General features: G+C 40.9%; 1 protein-coding gene across 1 annotated transcript in view; it reads right to left on the bottom strand.

The window, feature by feature from the left end:
• Nucleotides 1-721: 721 nt before the first annotated feature.
• Nucleotides 722-26,768, bottom strand: part of LOC143816258 (S-adenosyl-L-methionine-dependent tRNA 4-demethylwyosine synthase TYW1-like) — a 284,094-nt gene continuing 258,047 nt past the window's right edge. The window contains exon 16 of the mRNA XM_077296426.1: nt 722-1,734. Within this exon, the coding sequence (XP_077152541.1) occupies nt 1,513-1,734 (222 nt within the window). The 3' untranslated portion in view covers nt 722-1,512. The remainder of the gene's footprint in view (nt 1,735-26,768) is intronic.

Below are 26,768 nucleotides of genomic sequence, written 5' to 3'. Positions count from 1 at the left end.
GGGAAGCACGCAAGGAGCCCCCCTCCCTGCGCGATGCTTCCCTATACCGCCGGAACACTGCGATCATGTTTGATCGCAGTGTGCCGGGGGTCAATGTGCCAGGGGCGGTCCGTGACTGCTCCTGGCACATAGTCACGGATGTCAGCTGCGATAGTCAGCTGACACCCGGCCGCGCTCCCCCGTGAGCGCGGCCGATCGCATATGACGTACTATCCCGTCACTGGGAATTAAGTCCCAGGTCACCTTGACGGGATAGTACATCATATGGGAATAAGGGGTTAATGATATGCAAATGATGAAAAAAATAGCATGTTTTTTTCAAAAATATCTCAATTTACTTGCCTTGGTACGCTATGAGGTTATTATCGGTTGTCTGAGGAATGTTCTGCCACGATGAATGCACTTGGGCATACAAATCACCAAGATCTGCTGGCAGCTCCCATTGCAATTCCTGACCACTGATGTGCTTGATGGAAGACAAGTCAGCAGATGCTACAGTCCATGGCAGACGGTTCACAGCGGCTGCTCAAAGTAGCACGAGCAGCATGCATTCTGGTGTTGTGATGAAAAAAAAACTCCTGAGACACTTGAGAAATGATCTTAACACAGGTTTTACGACCAAATCAAAGTAAAGGCGAGCTTCTGCTTCGCTATCGCTGACTGCATTGACCCTATAGTGTCTACCAGCACACAATCTTCCACAAGTAAAAAGACAATCTAGTCATTCTTTATAGCAACTTTATTTCTATACAAAAAAAATAAGAACACTTATTTTAATCCAACCCCTTCACAACTTTATTTTCTAGCTTTCAGGTACAATTTTTTCCCCCCAAAGTAATAAAATAATGTCCTAAAATCATTAAAGGAAACCATAAAAACAACAACAACTGTTTACCAAGGCATGAAGGACTCAAAAGAAAAAGGTTTTATGATAGGACATCTCCCCTTAAAAAAAAAAGTTTTTATAATATTGTAGTTTGAACGTTAGCCTGACATGTTGGAGTTGCTACTGAGAAAATTATTGGAAATAACCATACAACTTTCAAAACTAAGGGCCCAATTCATTATTGCATTTCTATCTTTTATTTGCATGAGTACGGTAACTCAATTTGTGACTTTTTAATTTGGGACAAACTCAAAGATTTGCACCTTTTTTACAGTTTTCTTTTGTGGTTTAGTTTTCTGATTTTTAAGTCAGTGTGGCTTTTCCAGATAGAAATGCGACTCACATTCTTTAAGCCACTTTGTTTTTGCCACTATTTAGTACAAAAAGTTTTGCAGTTAAATGCAGGGAGAAAAAAAAAGGTGGTGTCGGGCTTTCTGCAAAAATAGTGCACTATTTTCATGAGTTTGGTGCAAAAAAACACCAGCAAAAACCACAAGTCAATATAGAAATGAGACTTAAAAAAACAGCAAATAATGAATTTGGACCCCAAGTACCGTGTTTTCCAAAAGTTCAATTTGTGAACATGAAAAGCAAAACAGATTCCCAATATGCTCAAGGACCATGAGCTAGCAACCGGAAATATCTTTAGTTTTATTTTTCCGTTGAAAACGTGTATCTACAGGATCAAACCCCCTCTCAGTGGAACCAAACAAAGCCCAGTTGGGAGTTTTTGCAACATAATCCAAGGCTGTGAAGGTCTTGGTGCCTCCACTCTTCTCATGTATACGGATCAGTTCTTGGAATCTCTCATAATCAATCCAGGTCCACCATTCATTATCAATCCTGAACTGGAGGAGACAAATATTAAGAAGGAAAATATTAAGAGACGATTACAACAAAAGGAACTTTGCTTTACTCATGCTGCATGGTTAGAGAATTAGGAGGAAAAAAATACGGTATGCAAAAGTACTAATGGAAAATAATATAACAGGCTTTTTTTCAACAAACACTAAAGCGTTTCCTAATAAAATATGCAATAAGAATCATTGTATTATTTATTTATTTTTTTGAAAGTGTTTTGCAATAATTATTTTACCATTTAACAAACATAACATGTTAACTTCATTCTCTTGGGTGATACAAGACCCTCCCCATCACATATCTCACTCTGCAGGCTGTAAAATATATATTAAAAAAAACAAACAATTTTTCCTCTTCAGTATCTTGTTTAGAGAAAAAATGTTTTACTCTATTTTTTCTACTTACATTTTTTTCCCAGAACATTTTTTTTTTCTTAAATATGTTTATTGGCCCCACAAAGACCTGAACGTGTAATAATTTGATCATTTACAATATACACAGCACTACTTGAACTAATAATTAAAGCCCTGGTCAATCGTTATCACAGCATCAAAGAGGTTATTCCCTGTTGTTATAGCAAAAGTTTCACTGCCGGGGTTCGCTCACACGAGGAATGATTCTCTTCCACGAAAATTGTATCAATTATGGTAATGAAACTGCAGAAACTTCACCCATTAAGAAGCTGGGCGAAACGTGCAAGTAGGGGCTCAAGGACAAAAGACTTTACTTTACTCCTGAATAGCATTCACTATGCAGGTACTATACACTTCATGCAATGTGACTCTTTATGGAAACATCTTTTATATATTTGTTATCCAAACTAGCAATGAAGTCTGTTTGTTGCATGCATCCTGATCATGATTAAACTGGCAGGATGCCCTTCATAGGACACCTGTAGCTAGTTATGAACCATTTGGGGTCGTTTATTACAGCATACAGTTTTTTTCTGGTTACCTGAATTATATATGCAAGGCAATATGGATTACCTTTAATCTGATGTACTATTGAGCACTGTACCCTTACAGATATATCTAGTCATGTGTTTGTTTCGGCTTTGCTGTGCAGCTCTTATTCAGTCATATGGCACTTTATTTATCTACCGCAATATACTAATTTCAAATCACAAAAATGTGTGACCTGTTTGCTAATATTTCATTGTGAGTGGGAGTCCTTTTTCAGTCTTGCATTTTTCCTGATTTTTATTGTTTTTATTATACCAGTAAAAATTGATATTTTATCTTTCTTTCATCACTTCTAATTTAAACCTAAGTGAAACCAAACCCTGGGTGGGTCTCGGATAAGGGTCAAACCCTGATCAGAGTATGAGCGGAGTGTCCTTTTACTGTGACACGATTCTCTCAGGTGTGGAGAAGATGGAGAACCTAATTTCTCCATCTTCTCCATTGTCTGTGTCCGTGTAAATCAGACTGCACTCGGATGACAGCCAATGTTTTCCACGTACCCATAGACCTGAATGGGTCAGCGTGATTAAGATTTGCAGAGCCACTCTGTTTTTTCTACCCCCATCGTATATAAGCTTTTTTGAGAAAAACAAGAAAAAATAGTGAAGAAACTAGTAAAAAGAAAAGGCAGAAAAGAAATTTCCAATTAGATTACTTAATAAGACAGTGATCATCTTGGGGTTCTAGTGGTGGCTGAATTACCTATATTGCACGTGCACGTCTGAAGGCAGATGAAGAAACACGCTGCAAAACAATTATGTACCCCAAAATATACTGCAATAAAATCAGCACTACTAGAACACCAATGTTATCGGTCCTTGTTTTTTTTATTTAATAAATGGGCATTTTTGACATTGATGCTATAAGTAGCAATCTAATGACTCCATTTTAATTAAGTGTTCTAGTAGTGCAGCTATTACTACGGTAAATGTTGCTAAATTATTCTGTGGGCCAGCATGATTAGATACCAAGTGTATATAATTTTATTTAGGTTTTATTACTTTTGTACAATAAATACACCATTTGAGAAAAAATATCACCTTACAAGATAACAATTTTTACACCTTTCTGCTAACAAACACATGCAAGGACAAGATCTTTTTTTTTTATTGGAGGGGGGGGGGGGGGTGCATATTCTGAGACCCATGTACATATTTATTTTCCCCATAGACAGCTGTGTAGGGCTTTATTGTAAAGCAGTAGTTTTTTTTTTTTTACTGGTGCCATTGGGTGTATATTTTTGATCAGTTTTTATTCTATTCTTAGCAAGGAGAATGTACAAAAAAATTAACTTTATATGGGTTGATATGATTATGATGATTTTTTTTATGTTTTAATACTTTTCACAAGAAAATCACTTTATAAAAAATGTTGGTTTGTTTTTAAGTATTCTGAAAGTCATAAGATTCATTTTTCTGTTTACACGTGAAGGCTTTTTTGTGTTATGAGCGGTGTTTTTTTAGAAGCTAATTTTCTGGGCCTATACGACCTTCGGATCCCTTTATTTCTTTTTAGTGAGGTAGGATGAATAAAAAAGCTATTTTTTTTTTGTATTTCATGGCTCCTATTCACTGAGCAAGATCAATATTGTTGAGATATTTTTTTCTTAAATTAAATCACTTGTTAATTGGATAACTAAATTTTGTAAGACATGGAAAATGTTACAAATATATATTAATTCCACAAGAGTATAAAGAACAGGAGATCATTTGATCAGTCATACAATGATTTTCCAGGTCAGTGAACTTACATTGATGCCAAGCTTAGGAACTTGAATTTTAGTGGCACATTTGATGTTTTGATCACTTGTATTTACTGGCAATTCTGTTTTTTTTTTTTTTGGGGGGGGGGGGTTGTGCTTAACATAATGTTTAAACAATTTTATACTTTGAGGGAATAGACTTTTTCGAATGTGAAAATACTCATTTATTTTTTTAAAAGTTAATTTCTTTCCTTTTGGAGGCGGAAAAGTGAGTTATTTAAAAAAAAATTTGTTTAAGTTTTTTTTTTTTTTTAAACTGCTCATGGAGCAACGCGAATGCTTATAAAAATGTTTTAATATCAGTCATGGAAACTAAGCAATCAAACACTTCACAGTTTCTACTATATACTGCAATGCCACAGTATTGCAGTATAGTGTAATTGCTGTTTTCGTATGAAGCTCAGCCTCTTGCAGAGCTTTAGAAGAGCAGTAAAATGGCAGCCACGAAGGTTCCCAGCTTCCAAAGGTAAATTATCAGCTCCCTGATTGCACAAGGGCAAGAAGGTAAATTTAATTGCTACTCAGCATCTTAATGGCCAACAGTAGTGAATAGAGATATACTGTGTTCAAAATTATTATGCAAATAATATTTCCTCATATTTTCTCTAAATTACCTATCTGAATTGCAGTCATTGTTATTTTCCAGTCATCTACTATTCTAGTATAATTGCAATGTTTTGGAACAAACTGCCTATGAAAACAGTATCTTTTTTTAAAAAAAATAAACACTCAAAATGCATGTTCCAAATTATTATGCACAGCAGAGTTTTCAACCTTTTTTTTTTTTTATTTTGAACAAAAAAATGGTCAATTGTGACGTTATAAGTATTATCAGCTTATTACAAAATGAAATCAAACAGTTTTCAAGTGAAAACTTTATTCTAGGTGATGTTACATTTGCACGTAGGACCTCTTGTTCAAAAGAAGCTTCTGAACTCTCTCGTCCATTGAATTTCTCAGTTTTTGGATGGTTTCTGCTTCAATTGTTTTGCATGTGGACAGAATACCCTCCCAGAGCTGTTGCTTAGATGTGAACTGCCTCCCGCCATCATAGACACTCCTTTTGATGATGCTCCAGAGGTTCTCAATGGGGTTGAGGTCAGGGGAAGATGGTGGCCACACCATAAGTTTGTCCTCTTTTATGCCCATAGCAGCCAGAGATGCAGATGTGTTTTTTGCAGCATGAGACGGTGCATTATCATGCATGAAAATGATCTTGCTGCGGAAAGCACGGTTCTTCCTCTTGAACCATGGCAGGAAGTGTTGTTTTAGAAACTCCACATAGATTATGGAGTTCATCTTTACCCCTTCAGGGATCATAAAGGGGCCGACAATCTCTCTCCCCATAATTCCAGCCCAAAACATTACTCCACCTCCTCCTTGTTGGCGCCTTAGCCGTGTTTTCATGGGGTGTCCATCAACCAGCCATCCTCCACTCCATCCATCTGGACCATCGAGCGTTGCACGGCACTCATCGGTGAACAAAACAGTTTGGAAGTCAGTCTTCATGTATCGTTTGGCCCACTGGAGCCGTTTCTGCTTGTGTGCAGTGGATAGAGGTGGTCAACAGGATGGCTTACGCACAGCTGCAAACCTCCTGAAGAACCCTGCATCTTGTTGTTCTGGGGACGTTGGAGGCACCAGCAGCTTCAAATACTTGTCTGCTGCTATGACAAGGCATTTTTGCAGCTGCTCTTTTAACCTTACGCAATTGCCTGTTGGAAAGAGTCCTCAATTTTTCCTTATCAGCACGCACACGTGTGTGCTGGGAATCAGCTACATACTTCTTGATTGTGCGATGATCACGATGAAGTGTCTTGGCAATGTTGATTGTAGTCATGCCTTGACCTAAATACTCCACAATTTCTTGCTTCTCAGCAGCCGACACATCCTTTTTCTTTCCCATTTTGGCAAAAAATGTAGGCTGCTTAATAATGTGGAACAGCCTTCTTAAGTAGTCTTGCCTTTATTTGGACACACCTGCCAAACTAATTTGCACAGGTATCTGCAATTGCTTTCAGTGATATAAAGAGCCCTGACACACATCACCATCAATGAGTTTAAATGACAAACAAAAAAATTCTAACCTTATCACTACTAAACTCTTTGTGCATAATAATTTGGAACACAGTGTAGCTCCAATTGCTGCTGTTACAGGCAGATGCTGTATATTATAGCTGGCCTCCACTGCAGATGGCATATGCACAACTCCTGTCTCAACGCCATCTATTAGTCATACATAAATGTCCAGATTATGCCAATTTACAAATTATACCACATCAGGACATACATGCACATCATTTTGCGTTAAGGGCTTAAAGTTAAAGGCCATTAGCATAGTTAATCTCCTGAGAGAGACTGGTGAAGTATTGACTTGATCACCTTGTGTAGATTGAAGTAAAAAACAAATTATGACTAGTGATGAGCACAACTCGTTTCCCTAAGGTTTTCGAATATGTAGAGAATATGTAGCAGGAGCTCGAGTGACTTGTTCGAATCCTCGAATGTTTCGAGGCTGTTCGACAGCCACAAAACATACGGCGATTGCCTGACATACATGGGCAATCTCCCCTATGGTTTGTGGCAGTCTAACAGCCGCAAAACACGTGGGCGCAGGAATTTGAACTAGTCACACGAGCTCCCGTGATACTCTGTGCATACCCAAGCAGGGAAGGCAAACTAAAGTAACGAGCACTTGTGCTCATCACTAAATACAACCCAAACTGGTTGGTGGCAGTTGTGCCTGTAAATGGAATTTGATGGATTTGTTGACGTTTATCTACATAAGATCTCCATGACCAAATTGCAACCAACAAATGTAGGTAAGGAGGATTACTGGTAGTACAGACGTAGGCCTGTATGCTTTAGAATGTGTTTACATGTGGCTTTTCGGGCATTATTTTACGCAACTTATTAGGCAAGTAAAATACACAGCTTGTCTATTCTCTCAGCATTTTAGCAGCGCTTTATCACCAATGAGTAGATGAAAAGCGCAAATAAAAACGCTGCAGAAAAACGCACATAAAAACGCATATTGTGCACATATGTCAATCAACCATACCTCACAGAATGACATAAAAGCCATACGCTTTTAAAAAAAAACTTATGCCACTCACAGTGGTATAACACTTTTTTTTTTTGTTTTACCAATCGCTACTTAGAAGGAAAAAAGGCCAAATGACAGTCAAGAACAACCTTTCTTAGAGTTGACTAAATGACAGAAAATTCTCTGCAGAGACTCAATGATGTATTTGCACAGCAGGTCTTCCCCTAAAAGCCAAAGTGCACATGAACGTACTTCTCTCAGTCTGCACAGTTCTTCACTTTATAAAAGGAAAGTTTATACAACTGACAGGGTTTTACACTGACTTTGGAAAGCACCGGTCAGTGGTATAAACTTTCAGAAAATTAAAGTTAGACGGCAATTTTACAACCATTTGTCATGTAATTTCTGCTCTGTTTTGGTATTTGAGTCCCAATTTTGTCATAGCATATTTTACCAGAACAAGTTTTGAGCAATTGACTTTAAATACTGTGGATTTGCAGGTAAAGCTGCTATTAAATGAGGGGTAAACTTTTTATAGAACATAAGTGGCAAAAAAATGAAGGGTTATTTGGAAACCGCCAGAGCTGGTTCTTGTAGCTGTCATTCAAGATTCGGGATTCCCATTAACCCCTTCCCGACCTTTGACGCAGCGTATGCGTCATGAAAACCTGTGCCAATCCGACCTGTGATGCAGCATATGCGTCATGGTCGGATCGCGCTCCTGCAGGCCGGGTGAAAGGGTTAACTGTAATTTCACCCGACCTGCAGGGACAGGGGGAGTGGCACTTGAGCCCAGGGGGGGTGGCTTCACCCCCCCCCGTGGCTACGATCGCTCTGAATGGCTGTAGATCGCGATCTGCCCCACTCCACCGCCACCGATCTCCTCTTCTCCGTCCTGTCATTACTGTCCTCCGCTCCCCTCGGTCCTCCTGTCCGCTCCCCCCGCAGTCCGATCCCCCCCCCTCATACTTACCAACCTCCGGTGTCCCTCCCGTGTCCGTCCGTGTGCTGCATGGGCGCCGCCATCTTCCAAAATGGCGGGCGCATGCGCAGTGCGCCCGCCGAATCTGCCAGCCGGCAGATTCGTTACAGGTACATTTTGATCGCTGTGATAGGTTCTATCACAGCGATCATAAAAAAATAATAAATAAACCCCCCCCTTTATCACCCCCATAGGTAGGGACAATAATAAAATTAAGAATATATATATATATATATATATATATATATATATATATATATATATATATATATATATATATATATTTTTACACACTAGGGTTAGGGCTAGGGTTAGAATTAGGGTTAGAACTAGGGTTAGGGTTAGAATTAGGCTATGTGCACACGGTGCGGATTTGGCTGCGGATCCGCCACGGATTGGCCGCTGCTGATTTCGTAGCAGTTTTCCATCAGGTTTACAGTACCATGTAAACCTATGGAAAACCAAATCCGCTGTGCCCATGGTGCGGAAAATACCGCGCGGAAACGCTGTGCTGTATTTTCTGCAGCATATCAATTTTGTGTGTGGATTCCGCAGCGTTTTACACCTGCTCCTCAATAGGAATCCACAGGTGAAATCCGCACAAAAAACACTGGAAATCCGCTGTAAATCCGCAGGTAAAACGCAGTGCCTTTTACCTGCAGATTTTTCAAAAATGGTGCGGAAAAATCTCACACAAATCCGCAACGTGGGCACATAGCCTTAGGGTTAGGGCTGGAATTAGGGCTAGGGTTGGAAATAGGGTTAAGATTAGGCTGTGGTTAGAGTTATGGTTAGGGGTGTGTTAGGGTTGGGATTAGGATTAGGGACAGGGTTGGGATTAGGGTTAGGGGTGTGTTGGGGTTAGGGTTGTGGTTAGGGGTGTGTTGGGGTTAGGGTTGTGATTAGGGTTATGGCTGGAGTTGGGATTAGGGTTAGGGGTGTGTTGGGGTTAGTGTTGGCATTAGAATTGAGGGGTTTCCACTGTTTAGGCACATCAGGGGTCTCCAAACGCAACATGGCGCCACCATTGATTCCAGTCAATCTTGTATTCAAAAAATCAAATGGTGCTCCCTCCATTCCGAGCACCGACGTGCGCCCAAACAGTGGTTTACCCCCACATATGGGGTACCAGCGTACTCAGGACAAACTGGGCAACAATTATGAGGGTCCAATTTCTCCTGTTATTCTTGTGAAAATAAAAAATTGCTTGCTAAAACAATTTTTGAAAAAAGAAAAATGATTTTTTATTTTCACGGCTCTGCGTTGTAATTTTCTGTGAAGCACTTAGAGGTTCAAAGTGCTCACCACATATCTAGATAAGTTCCTTGGGGGGGGGTCTAGTTTCCAAAATGGGGTCACTTGTGGGGGGTTTCTACTGTTTAGGCACATCAGAGGCTCTGCAAACGCAACGTGACGCCCGCAGACCATTCCATCAAAGTCTGCATTTCAAAAATCACTACTTCCCTTCCGAGCCCCGACGTGTGCCCAAACAGTGGTTTACCCCCACATATGGGGTATTGGCGTAATCAGGACAAACTGGACAACAACTTTTGGGGTCCAATTTCTCCTGTTACTCTTGTGAAAATAAAAAATTGCGGGCTAAAAAATAATTTTTGAGGAAAGAAAAATGATTTTTTATTTTCACGGCTCTGCGTTATAAACTTCTGTTAAGCACTTGGGGGTTTAAAGTGGTCACCGCACATCTAGATTAGTGCTATGGGAGGTCTAGTTTCCAAAATGGGGTCACATGTGGGGGAGCTGCAATATTTAGGCACACAGGGGTTCTCCAAACGCGACATGGTGTCCGCTAACGATTGGAGCTAATTTTTCATTCAAAAAGTCAAATGGCGCTCCTTCCCTTCCGAGCCCTGCCGTGTACCCAAACAGTGGTTTACCCCCACATGTGAGGTATCAGTGTACTCAGGAGAAATTGCCCAATAAATTTTAGGATCCATTTTATCCTGTTGCCCATGTGGAAATGAACAAATTGAGGCTAAAAGAATTTTTTTGTGAAAAAAAAGTACTTTTTCATTTTTACGGATCAATTTGTGAAGCACCTGGGGGTTCAAAGTGCTCACTATGCATCTAGATAAGTTCCTTAAGGGGTCTAGTTTTCAAAACGGGGCCACATGTGGGGGAACTCCAATGTTTAGGCACACAGGGGCTCTCCAAACGCGACATTGTGTCCGCTAACGATTGGAGCTAATTTTTCATTCAAAAGTCAAATGGCGCTCCTTCCCTTCCGAGCCTTGCCGTGTGCACAAACAGTGGTTTGTGACCACATATGAGGTATCAATGTATTCAGGAGAAATTGCCCAAAACATTTTAGGATCCATTTTATCCTGTTGCCCATGTGAAAATGAAAAAATTGAGGCTAAAAAATGTTTTTGTGAAAAAAAAGTACTTTTTCATTTTTACGGATCAATTTGTGAAGCACCTGGGGGTTCAAAGTGCTCACTATGCATCTAGGTAAGCTCCTTGGGGGGTCTAGTTTCCAAAATGGGGTCACTTGTGGGGGAGCTCCAATGTTTAGGCACACAGGGGCTCTCCAAACGCGACATGGTGTCCGCTAAAGATTGGATCCAATTTTTCATTGAAAAAGTCGAATGGCGCTCCTTCCCTTCCGAGCCCTGTCGTGCGCCCAAACAGTGGTTCCCCCCCACATATGGGGAATTGGCGTACTCAGGACAAATTGTACAATAACTTTTGAGGTCCAGTTTCTCTTTTTACCCTTGGGAAAATAAAAAAATTGTTGCTAAAACATCATTTTTGTGACTAAAGTTAAATGTTCATTTTTTCCTTCCATGTTGCTTCTGCTGCTGTGAAGCACCTGAAGGGTTAATAAACTTCTTGAATGTGGTTTTGAGTACCTTGAGGGGTGCAGTTTTTAGAATGGTGTCACTTTTGGGTATTTTCAGCCATATAGACCCCTCAAATTGACTTCAAATGTGAGGTGGTCCCTAAAAAAAATGGTTTTGTAAATTTCGTTGTAAAAATGTGAAATCGCTGGTCAAATTTTAACCCTTATAACTTCCTAGCAAAAACAAATTTTGGTTCCAAAATTGTGCTGATGTAAAGTAGACATGTGGGTAATGTTATTTAGTAACTATTTTGTGTCACATAACTCTCTCGTTTAACAGAATAAAAATTCAAAATTTGAAAATTGCAAAATTTTCAAAATTTTCGCCAAATTTCCTTTTTTTCACAAATAAACGCAAAAATTATCGACCTAAATTTACCACTAACATGAAGCCCAATATGCCACGAAAAAACAATCTCAGAACCGTTAGGATGCGTTGAAGCGTTCCTGAGTTATTACCTCATAAAGGGACACTGGTCAGAATTGCAAAAAACGGCCAGGTCATTAAGGTCAAAATAGGCTGGGTCATGAAGGGGTTAAGAGAAATCAGCTCCTCGTACACTGGCTTTCCTCTGGCCTTATAACCAAGTAATGTATTCTTAGGAGCATTAGGGTATGTTCAGACAGGTAAGATTTTATGTGAATTTTGTTGTGGGTTCCACACAGAGATCAACGTTGAATCCCATATATATATATAAAAAAAAAATCAAGAAAAATAATTGTGTTGTGTGACTTATTTTGACCGCCTTAAAATCAATCTTCAAAAGGTATATTAAAACTAGTGTGGAAAGGTGCCAGTAATCAAAGTGACTCTGAAGTACTGACTGCAACACATCCTAAGCCGTCTATGTGCATGTAGGTCATAGGAAGCTGAATAAAATGAGACCTTGATATCTGCAATCCGAGGTCTTATTCAAGAAAAATCCACATTCTTCTTCATATGTAAATGAGCTATTAACCCCTTCACCCCCAAGGGTGGTTTGCACGTTAATGACCGGGCCAATTTTTACAATTCTGACCACTGTCCCTTTATGAGGTTATAACTCTGGAACGCTTCAACGGATCTTGGCGATTCTGACATTGTTTTCTCGTGACATATTGTACTTCATGATAGTGGTAAAATTTCTTCGATATAACTTGCATTTATTTGTGAAAAAAACGAATATTTGGCGAAAAAATTTTAAATTTCGCAATTTTCCAACTTTGAATTTTTATGCCCTTAAATCACAGACATATGTCACACAAAATACTTAAGAAGTAACATTTCCCACATGTCTACTTTACATCAGCACAATTTTGGAACCAAAATTTTCTTTTGTGACGGAGTTATAAGGGTTAAAAGTTGACCAGCAATTTCTCATTTTTACAACACCATTTTTTTTTTAGGACCACATCTCATTTGAAGTCATTTTGAGGGGTCTATATGATAGAAAATAACCAAGTGTGACACCATTCTAAAAACTGCACCCCTCAAGGTACTCAAAACCACTTTCAAGAAGTTTATTAACCCTTTAGGTGTTTCACAGGAATTTTTGGAATGTTTAAATAAAAATGAACATTTAACTTTTTCACACAAAATTTATTTCAGCTCCAATTTGTTTTATTTTACCAAGGGTAACAGGAGAAAATAGACCCCAAAATTTGTTGTACAATTTGTCCTGAGTACGCTGATACCCCATATGTGGGGGTAAACCACTGTTTGGGCGCATGGCAGAGCTCGGAAGGAAAGGAGCGCCATTTGACTTTTCAATGCAAAATTGACTGGAATTGAGATGGGACGCCATGTTGCATTTGGAGAGCCCCTGATGTGCCTAAACATTGAAATCCCCCACAAGTGACACCATTTTGGAAAGTAGACCCCCTAAGGATCTTATCTAGATGTGTGGTGAGCACTTTGACCCAACAAGTGCTTCACAGAAGTTTATAATGCAGAGCCATAAAAATAAAAAATCATTTTTTCACAAAAATGATCTTTTCACCCCCAATTTTTTTTATTTTCCCAAGGGTAAGAGAAGAAATTGGACCCCAAAAATTGTTGTGCAATTTGTCCTGAGTACGATGATACCCCATATGTGGGAGTAAACCATTGTTTGGGCGCAGGGCAGAGCCTGGAAGGGAAGGAGCGCCATTTGACTTTTCAATGCAAAATTGACTGGAATTGAGATGGGACGCCATGTTGCGTTTGGAGAGCCCCTGATGTGCCTAAACATTGAAACCCCCCACAAGTGACACCATTTTGGAAAGTAGACCCCTTAAGGAACTTATCTAGATGTGTGTTGAGCACTTTGACCCAACAAGTGCTTCACAGAAGTTTATAATGCAGAGCTGTAAAAATAAAAAATCATATTTTTTCACAAAAATGATCTTTTCGCCCCCATTTTTTTATTTCCCCAAGGGTAAGAGAAGAAATTAGACCACAAAAGTTGTTGTGCAATTTGTCCTGAGTACGACGATACCCCATATGTGGGGGTAAACCACTGTTTGGGCGCATAGTAGAGCTCGGAAGGGAAGGAGCGCTATTTTACTTTTCAATGCAAAATTTACTGGAATTAAGATGGGATGCCATGTTGCGTTTGGAGAGCCCCTGATGTGCCTAAACATTAAAAACCCCCACAAGTGACACCATTTTGGAAAGTAGACCCCCTAAGGAACTTATCTAGATGTGTTTTGAGAGCTTTGAACCCCCAAGTGTTTCACTACAGTTTATAACGCAGAGTCGTGAAAATAAAAATTCTTTTTTTTTTTTTTCACAAAAATGATTTTTTAGCCCCCAGTTTTGTATTTTCACAAGGGTATCAGGATAAATTGGACCCCAAACATTGTTGTCCAATTTGTCCTGAGTACGTTGATACCCCATATGTGGGGGGGAACCACTGTTTGGGCGCATGACAGAGCTCGGAAGGGAAGGAGCGCCATTTGGAATGCAGACTTAAATGGATTGGTCTGCAGGCGTCACGTTGCATTTACAGAGCCCCTGATGTACCCAAACAGTACAAACCCCCCACAAGTGACCCCATATTGGAAACTAGACCCCCCAAGGAACTTATCTAGATGTGTTGTGAGAACATTGAACCCCCAAGTGTTTCACTACAGTTTATAACGCAGAGCCGTGAAAATAAAAAATCTTTTTTTTCCCACAAAACTTATTTTTTGGCCCCCAGTTTTGTATTTTCCCAAGGGTAGCAGGAGAAATTGGACCCCAAAAGATGATGTCCAATTTGTCCTGAGTACGCTGATACCCCATATGTTGGGGTAAACCCCTGTTTGGGCACACGGGAGAGCTCTGAAGGGAAGGAGCACTGTTTTCCTTTTTCAACGCAGAATTGGCTGGAATTCAGATCGGATGCCATGTCCCGTTTGGAGAGCCCCTGATGTGCCTAAACAGTGGAAACCCCCCAATTATAACTGAAACCCTAATCCAAACACACCCCTTACCCTAATCCCAACAGTAACCCTAACCACTCCTCTAACCCAGACACACCCAACCCTATTCCCAACCGTAAATGTAATCCAAACCCTAACCCTATCTTTAGCCCCAACCCTAACTGTAGCCCCAACCCTAGCCCCAACCCTAACCCTAGCCCTAACCCTAGCAATAACCCTAGCCCTATCACTAGCCCTAACACTAGCCGTAACACTAGCCCTAACCCTAGCCCTAACCCTAACCCTAGCCCTAACCCTAGCCCCAACTCTAGCCCTAACCCTAGCCCCAACCCTAACCCTAGCCCTAACCCTAGCCCCAACTCTAGCCCTAGCCCTAACCCTAACCCCAACCCTAGCCCTAACCCTAGCCCTAACCCTAACCCTAGTCCTAACCCTTGCCCTAACCCTAGCCCTAACCCTAATGGGAAAATGGAAATAAATACATTTTTTAATTTTTTTATTTTTCCCAAACTAAGGGGGTGATGAAGGGGGGTTTGATTTACTTTTATAGCGGGTTTTTTAGCGGATTTTTATGATTGGCAGCCGTCACACACTGAAAGACGCTTTTCATTGCAAAAAATATTTTTTGCGTTACCACATTTTGAGAGCTATAATTTTTCCATATTTGAGTCCACAGAGTCATGTGAGATCTTGTTTTTTGCGGGACGAGTTGACGTTTTTATTGGTAACATTTTTGGACACGTGGCATTTTTTGATCGCTTTTTATTCCGATTTTTGTGAGGCAGAGTGATCAAAAACCAGCTATTCATGAATTTCTTTTGGGGGAGGCGTTTATACCGTTCCGTGTTTGGTAAAATTGATGAAGCAGTTTTATTCGTCAAGTCAGTACGATTACAGCGATATCTCATTTATATCATTTTTTTTATGTTTTGGCGCTTTTATACGATAAAAACTATTTTATAGAAAAAATAATTATTTTGGTATCGCTTTATTCTCAGGACTATAACTTTTTAATTTTTTTGCTGATGATGCTGTATTGCGGCTCGTTTTTTGCGGGACAAGATGACGTTTTCAGCGGTACCATGGTTATTTATATGCGTCTTTTTGATCGCGTGTTATTCCACTTTTTGTTCGGCGGTATGATAATAAAGCGTTGTTTTTTGCCTCGTTTTTTTTTTTTTTCTTACGGTGTTTACTGAAGGGGTTAACTAGTGGGGCAGTATTATAGGTTGGGTCGTTACGGACGCGGCGATACTAAATATGTGTACTTTTATTGTTTTTTTTATTTTATTTAGCTAAAGAAATGTATTTATGGGAATAATATATATATATTTTTTCTTTATTTAGGATATTTTTTTTATTTTTTTTTTACACACATGTGGGGAATTTTTTTTTACTTTTTTACTTTGTCCCGGGGGGGACATCACAGATCATTGATCTGGCAGTGTGCACAGCACTCTGTCAGATCGACGATCTGCTGTGCAGGGCTGCAGGCTTACCAAGTGTCTGCTCTGAGCAGGCACTCGGTAAGCCACCTCCCTCCCTGCAGGACCCGGATGCCGCGGCCATCTTGGATCCGGGACCTGCGGCGAGGAGGGAGGTAGGAGACCCTCGGAGCAACGCGATCACATCGCGTTGCTCCGGGGGTCTCAGGGAAGCCCGCAGGGAGCCCCCTCCCTGCGCGATGCTTCCCTATACCGCCGGTACACCGCGATCATGTTTGATCGCGGTGTGCCAGGGGTTAATGTGCCGGGGGGCGGTCCGTGACCGCTCCTGGCACATAGTGCCGGATGTCAGCTGCGATATGCAGCTGACACCCGGCCGCGATCGGCCGCGCTCCCCCCGTGAGCGCGGCCGATCGCGTATGACGTACTATCCCGTCGGTGGTCATACGGGCCCACCCCACCTCGACGGGATAGTACGTCTGATGTCAGGAAGGGGTTAAGATCTATGGGCCGGACATAGATCGCCCTGAGAATCTGCCTCCAGAGATTATTTTACATGGAAGGGGGAGATACCAATGTGAGACATGTAGATCAGGAGAGAAGACTGTCAGTCATTACATGTCGTACACATTTTATTCAACTCTCCATGACTTGAAAAGCACATAGATGGCTTTGGAATGTTGATCATACAGACACATTCCCTCAGTTATAGTAGTAGCTATGTCTATCTGAATGCTAACCATAGATTAGAAATAGTTATTTTTCATTTTCAAAACAATGTCCAGCTATGCAACAATGTTTACATTCATAATTCCACCTCAGCAAGCTATCAAAATAAAACCGGTTACAGTTGCCATGATTTCTCCCTCGTCTCACCGACATTAACTTTTTACAGCTACTTCCATGTTCGTTTATCAATGCCTATAGTACTTGCTATAATGATTCAATGTCTTCACACATACAACACAGACTGACACTACACAGACTGACACTGCAGGATCTGCTATCCAGCATGTGAAACTCCATCCTTCCAAAGATAGAGGTAAGGGGTTGAACCAGGAGAAGAGCTGGAAAACCAGATTATTTTTACCACAGAAACACCATAAAAAACAAAACCCAAAAAGCAATAATGAATATGCAGTTTTCACTTCACCACACTACAATTTTTTTTCTGTTTTCAAGTATATTATACTTGAAAACAACACCTTGCTCTGAAGGAAAGACAAGCTTTCACATGACAATATCAAAGGAAAAATAAAAAAATACAGTGAGTCTGTAAAGTCATGGTGCACTTTTGACCAGTCACAGGATCTATTTATAGTTTACATTTTGCGCCCTTTCTCTGGGTCAAACATATCAGACCTGTTCATGAGGAGAGATAACAAGAACCAATCAAACAACACAAACTTTTTTAAGCTGTTGCTGAGCCGCCAGTCAGATTAACCCCTGATAAACTGAAATCTGATTAATACACTGCCAGGTCAAATTGCGGCTGTTGCACGCTAACAAACCGGCGGATAGACCCAAACGATGCGCGTTTGCTACCTGCTTCATGAGATTGACAATGATGCAAGATTTTTGAAGAAGATTGTGTTTAGCGATGAGGTGACCTTCCATATCTGTGGACATGTTCATCGCCATAAAGTCCAAATATATTCTGCTGAACATCCTCATGCCTACGTTAAGCACGAACATAACACCCTAAAGTGAACGTGTAGTGTGGCCTGATGCACGATAAGGTGATAGGCACATTTTTTTTTTGTGGAGCGGTCTGTGACAGTAAACACGTATCTTGACATGTTGGAATTGTATGCAGTGCCACAATTTCCAGAAGGTGTCATCTTTCAACAGGATGGCGCTCCTCCACACTACGCCACCATTGTTCGTGAGTTTCTGGATAGAACAATCCCCTGGCGGTGGATAGGCAGGGGTTCTATCAAATCATGGCCACCACGATCCCTGGATCTGAAGCCCTTAAACTTTTACTTTTGGGGTTATGTGAAGCAACATGTGTACATTGAACGTATCAATGACAATCACTTAAAACAGAGAAAGACAGACGTTATTCACTCTGTTACACCAGACGTCCTTACCCGTGTGTGGCAAGAACTTCACCATTGTTTGGATGTGTGTAGGGCAACAAATGGAGCCCACATCAAGCTGCACTGAATAGGTATGAAATGTGGAGAGTTTTTCTTTTGTTTGGAGCAGATTTCACATTTCTATCGTTTTTTGTTGCTTTCCAGTGACTGGTCAAAAGTGCACCATGACTTTACAGACACACTGTAGATCTTTGTTAGGCTACTTCACACTTGCGTACGGGGGCTTTGTGGACGGCTGCATAATTCCTCCTTGAAGTACTACGTCCCCTTCGTCATTTACCAGTTACAGCACTGTACTTTTCAATGTAATTAAAAATTTTTGCTATACCAGGCAGGTAAAACAGATGCTATAAAAAGTGAGGCATCAAAGATGTCTAGACAACAAAATAAACAGGTGAGTTTTGGCTGGAAGAGGGGTCATGCAGATTAGACTACATGTAAAAATGAGGAAGGAATAACTCCAATCAGATGTCCCCGTAAGTCAGTGGATGTCATTGTGTATTTTGGCTCTGACTGATTAATACTGTATTGTCCTGTACATTTGGTAGTGCTGCATTTATAAAAGTGTATTAAAAAAGAAGAATCAAAACTGTACTTTACTCACTGTCCCTCAGTTCAAAGTTAGGACTGAATTGTTTTGTGTGCGAGTTTCCTCACCACTGTAAAAGCCATGCAATTCAGTAAATTCTTAGCTTTCCTGTATACAAAGCTAAGATAATCAGGAATGAATTCAGCTATAACCTTATCTTGCTGTAAAAAAAAAAACCCAACGTATTTTCACTATCCGTTTAAGCAACCTACAGTCCTTTGTGTATGGAGTTATAATATTCATAGCTCCTACAGTATTAAGGAACACCTGCACTACTGTAGGAATCTTGAGGGCAGCGTTGGCTTTACCCAGGTCTCAGGAAACAATCTATGTTCACACAGACAGACACACTCACAACCGACCACACCCAGCCCTTTCCTGGACGTTTAAAATGTAAACCATGGCCATGTTCCGATTTTAAGGCCCGGTCTGAAGGGAAAGATCTGTCCTATCTTTCTACAGACCTTTCCAAAAATAAAAGCCCATGTCAGGCTTTCTTAATCTGACTTGGTCAAAAAACTTGACCCAGTCCACGCTTACTTTATTTTGCGCTGTACCCACAGCTGTGGCTGTTATTATAACGCCCGCCAGCGGTTTCAGTATAACCCCAGACTGAAAAAAAAAAAAAAAATTGCTCAGGTGCCGCCCCCCGCATCCTGGTGCCCTAAGCACATGCCCTCAAGTGCCTAGTGGCAAATACAGCCCTGGCTAGGATGTATAGTATCTCCATAACTCCTTATGGAATCATGGCTAACAAAGCAATTTTGACCGCATGGTCTTCACATTGCAGCAAGCCTTTTGTTCTGACCGGAGCTGATCAAGGTGTAAGTTCTGTCAGTTACAGCCCTTTGGCTTTCGACCCCAGCTGCTGCTGCTGCGGCTTGTTGTTCTGCTACAACTGCACACTGAAGGCGTTTTTATAATCCCAAGCTAAATAGGATACAAATGATTGACATGGAATTATATCTCCAATATTCTTCACACACCCTTTTCAGCTAAATAGTACATATACAAGTGATAGCATAACCACAGGTAAAATACCACAGTTTTTGTACTGAACATCATACAATAACATTTGGCTAAAAGCAAAGTGTTCTATCCTAATGTTTCATCAATGAAGAGGAAATAGACGAATTGTGGGACCTGCCAGCGAGACCTAAACGAGCTTGTTTGTGCAATTTCAAACTCTAGGACATTCACAGCATAGGTAATCTCTGAATTACAGTGCATTAGTGCTTATTTTTGCATAATGCTTTTGGTAATTTCCCTTCTGAATCTTGAGTCTATATAGAAGATTTTTTATTCCATTTAGAAAATACCAAATCATTTGAAAAGTAATAAAGAAGAGGATGCTGATAAATTCAGGCTTAACACAAGAGGGCTATTGTAGCGGAGCAGATAATAGACAGAGTGCTTACTTAGCTACAACATAAATAGCAAAGGCCTCTAATAGAGCACGCTGCTACCTGATTCCAAATGTGAAGAACGCTTGGCAAGATCTTGGCTCTTTCCATTAGGGCCATACTAAAATGTATGCCAGAAATAATGGAAGAGAATATGTTCGGGAGAGTGGACGTGACTTTCACATTGTGAAGGTGAAATTCCTTAACTGGAAGCCAAATTCACCCTTTATGTTCTGGCACACAGAAAGCTAAAATCTTGAATTTCTTTTCCAGTGATGCTGCATTCATGCTTTAAGGGAATCTGTCAGTAGGATCAACCCTTCTAAACAGGACGGTATGGTCATGCAGGTCACAGGAGGCTAAATAAAATGATACTTTGACATTTGCAATCCAATGTCTTGTTTAGGAGTAATCTACGCTTTCATAATAAGCAAATGAGCTATTAAGATCTATGGGCGAGACACTGATGTCCATGAGAATTTGCCCCAGAGCTTATTTTACATGGAAGGAGGCGTTACCAGTGTTATATGTGATGATTGACAGTCTGCTCTGCTGATCTACATGTCTCACACATTCTCATGCAGATCTGTGCTCTGCTCATAGTCTGGAACATCTGGGGCATTTTATGAAAAGCTTATTAAGGCATCATTTCATTCAATTTCCTATAACCTACATGACCATATAGACGGCTTAAGAGGGTTGATCCTTCAAACTGATTCCCTGCCAGTGTGAGTTCATACCTGGCGAAAAAAAAAAGGATGAAACAGGTTTTCTGCATTCCATGTTGCATGTTGTACTTGGTGGTTGAGGTTTAATGACAAGTTTACCAAGTGTGAACATGGCCTAGACATGCACTGCAAGACTTGCCTGTACTAGTAAATGCAACTATGGCCACTATCTGCTTCTTTACACATTAAACTACCAGATTGGCATACCTAAAAGTAACATGAATTACTTTGTTCTTCAAAGAATATGAAAGGGCTTCTCTCAACAAGTGCTGCAACGATCAACTTTAATTGCTTGAATATATATAAAGATATTAAAAAAGGCTGTGTTAAAATGACAACACATAAAAATCAGACGCAATCACTGAACAAGATTGAACTTTCTAAATCTCACTGCTCAAGAGCTTTAATTCTAAAATATTAAATTTGGGCTTTCATGAAATCCAGTTTTTATAAGGAATATTGCATAGGAATTACAATTCAGCGTTAGCCCAACACCATGGAAGAGGGGGGAGGTTAGCACCTGACCTGAGTGAGATTATTACCTTATACTGTATATACTGTATCTTGCCCATAGGATCCTTCCCCACTAACAGAATATTAAGGACCAAACTTGAATGCTGGTTAAGAGCAGAACCCCTGCTTTTCCTCGGAACTGTTAAGATACAGGGGAAGTTATGCAGTTTAAATAATTGAATTATGCTCATGTTATCAACTCTGCATGGTTTTCTTGAATATACGGTACTAACTTTTGATAACTCTCCATTAGAAAAAGTCCATCTGGGTCTGGTGACTGTTGAGGTCATTCAACCAGGTCTCGTTTACCTACCCACTTCTACTAATAAAAAAATAATGTGAACAGACACTGTATGGCTACATATCGAGCCCACTGTATGTATTGCCCTATTAATTTTCACTGGTGACCATTTGACATTTTTTACGAAATAGAATATATCTAGATATCCACACACTTTAAAAGGCTGACTGTATTGAACGTTTGGATACGTTTTTTTTAGAATGTTTTAACCATTTATGAAGGACTAGATGGTGGCCCGATTCTAACGCATCGGGTATTCTAGAATATGTATGCGTAGTGTATAGCGCGGCCCACGCAGTACATTGCGCGGCCCACGCAGTACATTGCGCGGCCCACGCAGTACATTGCGCGGCCCACGCAGTACATTGCGCGGCCCACGCAGTACATTGCGCGGCCCACGCAGTACATTGCGCGGCCCACACAGTACATTGCGCGGCCCACGCAGTACATTGCGCGGCCCACGCAGTACATTGCGCGGCCCACGCAGTACATTGCGCGGCCCACGCAGTACATTGCGCAGCCCACGCAGTACATTGCGCAGCCCACGCAGTACATTGCGCAGCCCACGCAGTACATTGCGCAGCCCACGCAGTACATTGCGCAGCCCACGTAGTATATTGCCCAGCCACGTAGTATATAGCACAGCCCATGTAGTATATTGCCCAGCCTATGTAGTATATTGCCCAGCCACATAGTATATAGCACAGCCCATGTAGTATATTGCCCAGCCACGTAGTATATAGCACAGCCCATGTAGTATACTGCCCAGCCAACGTAGTATATAGCAATGTGGGCATCATGTCCCTGTTAAAAAAAAAAAGAAATAAAATAAAAAATAGTTATATACTCACCTTCCGGAGCCCCTGGATCCAAGCGAAGTGGTTCCTGACGCTGCTCGTGCGCTCCGGTCCCAAGAGTGCATTGCGGTCTCGAGAGATGATGACGTAGCGGTCTCGCAAGACCACTACGTCATCATCTCGCGAGATTGCAGCATGGACCGGTTACCGTAGCGTAACGAGCGGGAAAGGCCTGTTGTCGATCCGGGGGCCGACGGACGGTGAGTATATAACGATTTTTTTTTTTTTAATTATTATTTTTAACATTAGATCGTTTTACCATTCATGCTGCATAGGCAGCATGAATAGTAAAAAGTTGGTCACACAGGGTTAATAGCGGCGGTAACGGAGTGCATTACACCGCGGCATAACGTGGTCCATTACTGCTGCCATTAACCCTGTGTGAGAGCAGAGGGGAGTACGGAGCGGGCACTGACTGCGGGGAGGAAGGAGCGGCCATTTTTCCGCCGGACTGTGCCCGTCGCTGATTGGTCGTGGCTGTTTTGCCACGACCAATCAGCGACTTGGGTTCCATGACAGAGAGGCCGCGACCAATGAATATCCGTGACAGAAAGAAAGACAGACAGACAGAAGGACAGACAGAAAGACGGAAGTGACCCTTAGACAATTATAATAGATTCCACCATATAAACCACATCTCTCTCAGTTGATTTATTTGTAGAGCTAAGTGAATGAATCCTAAAAGTTTCACATTTCTGTGGAATTTTCCTTTAGCCTCATTAGGTCCTGGCCATTTTCAAGTTACATTTATTCCTTCCTTTCTTCCAAAGGATATGCTGTAATTTTATAGGACATGATTCATTTTACCAAATAATGTACTGAAAAGCAGGACAAAAAAATTACAAGTGTGGCAATTCTACCACAGTTTTTTTTGTTTTATTTCTACTTTGACAACTGTGAAGTAAAAATTACTTAGTGTTGTGATTGTTCAGGTCACGATGATTTCAGCTATGCGAATCTTGTACAGTTTATTTTAGAGGCATAAAAGAATTGTAATTCATAAAAATAAATGTATATATAATTATGTATATAATATTAATTTGTTTTGCTGTTTTCTGAGACCTAAAACTTTAGGTTTACATCAATGGGGCTATACGAGATTGCATTTTCTAAGTCTAGCTGTGGTTTCTGTTGGTACCGTTTTGGGGTACATAACATGTTTTGATCACTTTGTACTGAATCTGTGGGGGAGATATATTAAAAATGCCTGTAAGTGAAGGTATTGTAGTATCACAGTGTACAGAAAAAGTGCAATAGTGCTTAATTATGCAAGTAAATACGAGGTGAAAACAAAAAAAAAAAATCACACGAATTAACCATAGCTCAGATGACTCACCCTGCAGGTCACAGGAACATCTATATAGCAAAACCACCTTATTCGGCATCCTAATTAGCCCCCTGCACATGTCAGGTGCGCAATGTAATTTTGCACATGCACAGTGACTATTGAAGCCAGCAGCACCATCTTAGAAAAGGTTAGCGAGTGCTGTGCACATGGTCCGCATTCATTCAATAGTATGAAAGGGCTGTGAAATTATATTGCGTTTGTAAAGGAAGCCAGATGCATTGCTACACATTAGATGGTGTTGAAAACGCCATCTAGCTAAAGCGCAAATGGCCTGTATGCATGCTCACCATTGCTTAGCAAAAACAATGTTCAAGCTCGTTTACATTTTGCTCAACAACACTTAGACAAGCTTGTGAAATACGGGAAGAATGTAGTCTAGTGGGCGCCAGGAAATGGCATTGACAGATCTCTATATTATATAGCCATTTTTTTATTTTACTTATTTGGTGATATTGTATCTGTGTTTAGTAAATATACATCAGATCCGTTCTGATGTTCATGCCATTTGGTACTCTGGTATTTAATCTAATAGCAGATGCTTCTTTGTACTTTAGGGATCGTGATCTGTCACCTCCCTTTTAGGTAGTAGCATCACCATTGTGGCAATTTAAAAAATGTTGAGAAGCACCTGACAAACCACGGGTAGTTTTGTTTAGTGCATCATATACACTCACCGGCCACTTTATTAGGTACACCATGCTAGTAACGGGTTGGACCCCCTTTTGCCTTCAGAACTGCCTCAATTCTTCGTGGCATAGATTCAACAAGGTGCTGGAAGCATTCCTCAGAGATTTTGGTCCATATTGACATGATGGCATCACACAGTTGCCGCAGATTTGTCAGCTGCACATCCCAAAGATGCTCCATACAAGGCAGGATGGATCCATGCTTTCATGTTGTTTACGCCAAATTCTGACCCTACCATCCGAATGTCGCAGCAGAAATCGAGACTCATCAGACCAAGCAACGTTTATCCAATCTTCTACTGTCCAATTTCGATGAGCTTGTACAAATTGTAGCCTCCGTTTCCTGTTCTTAGCTGAAAGGAGTGGTACCCGGTGTGGTCTTCTGCTGCTGTAGCCCATCTGCCTCAAAGTTCGACGCACTGTGCGTTCAGAGATGCTCTTAGGCCTACCTTGGTTGTAACGGGTGGCGATTTGAGTCACTGTTGCCTTTCTATCAGCTCGAACCAGTCTGCCCATTCTCCTCTGACCTCTGGCATCAACAAGGCATTTCCGCCCACAGAACTGCCGCTCACTGGATTTTTTTTCTTTTTCGGACCATTCTCTGTAAACCCTAGAGATGGTTGTGCGTGAAAATCCCAGTAGATCAGCAGTTTCTGAAATACTCAGACCAGCCCTTCTGGCACCAACAACCATGCCACGTTCAAAGGCACTCAAATCACCTTTCTTCCCCATACTGATGCTCGGTTTGAACTGCAGGAGATTGTCTTGACCATGTCTACATGCCTAAATGCACTGAGTTGCCGCCATGTGATTGGCTGATTAGAAATTAAGTGTTAACAAGAAGTTGGACAGGTGTACCTAATAAAGTGGCCGGTGAGTGTATATGTTCAGATATACACTTTCTCAACGTCCTAGTAGTGCAGCCAACATTCTGCACTTTACATGTTTCGTATGTCATAACAAAAACGACGTATGTGCTTTTACATTTTGTAATGCCCTTTATGATGTATTCTCTATTATCACTAGTTGAAATACTTTTTTTGTATTATACATATATGAATATAAGCTGCATAATTTTTGTGCACATTTCTAGGACCCACTAACAGACAACCAATTTGTTGTTGCCTTTTTTTCCTATATTTGTATGATCGCTAGGTGAAACACTTACCTATACTTGTGCCTCTTCTAGATACAATGTGTATAGGAAAGTTGTGGGCCCATAATACTGCATGTAGGGGAGCTGTGGGCCCATAATACTGCATATAGGGGAGCTGTGGGCCCATAATACTGCATATAGGGGAGCTGTGGGCCCATAATACTGCATATAGGGGAGCTGTGGGCCCATAATACTGCATATAGGGGAGCTGTGGGCCCATAATACTGCATATAGGGGAGCTGTGGGCCCATAATACTGCATATAGGGAAGCTGTGGGCCCATCTTACTGCATATAGGGGAGCTGTGGGCACATCATACTATATATAGGGGAGCTGTGGGGGCATTATACTTTGTATAGGGGAGCTGTGGGGGCACATTATATGGTGTATAGGGGAGATGTACATATAGGTATCAGGGAACATTATTAAAATGTTAAATAGGCACTTAGCATAACTGGGGCACTCAGTATTGTGACTTTAAGAGGGCATTATCCCTTTTCTAGAAGCAAAATATGGGCACGGTTTTCTATGGTACTTGCTCAAGACATTAATATATTCTAGAAAAGGAGTCATTTTACTTTGTAAGGGGCAAAGTGGTAGCCAATATGTGGGGCAGTAAGAGGTGCATTTTTGTGTGCCAAACAGCAGGTGAAGTAATAGGGACACATACAGCAGCAGGAGAATTAACAGGATGAGGAATAGGTGTTGGAAATGTGAGAAGTCAAATGTGTCTGATATTATCTCCACAGATGAGTACTAGCTGGAAGAAAATGTTATGGTGGTCTGGGCAAGATGGGAAAAATTAGGACTCCATGAGAAAGAACATCAGATGTTAGTCACTATCTGTAACTGTACTGTAATCTCTTATATGTTTTGCAAAACTGGTATATACTACTAT

This window comes from Ranitomeya variabilis, chromosome 3, assembly GCF_051348905.1.
Source record: "Ranitomeya variabilis isolate aRanVar5 chromosome 3, aRanVar5.hap1, whole genome shotgun sequence".
NCBI classification, from domain to species: domain Eukaryota; kingdom Metazoa; phylum Chordata; class Amphibia; order Anura; family Dendrobatidae; genus Ranitomeya; species Ranitomeya variabilis.
This window is presented reverse-complemented; position numbering and strand designations above follow the sequence as displayed.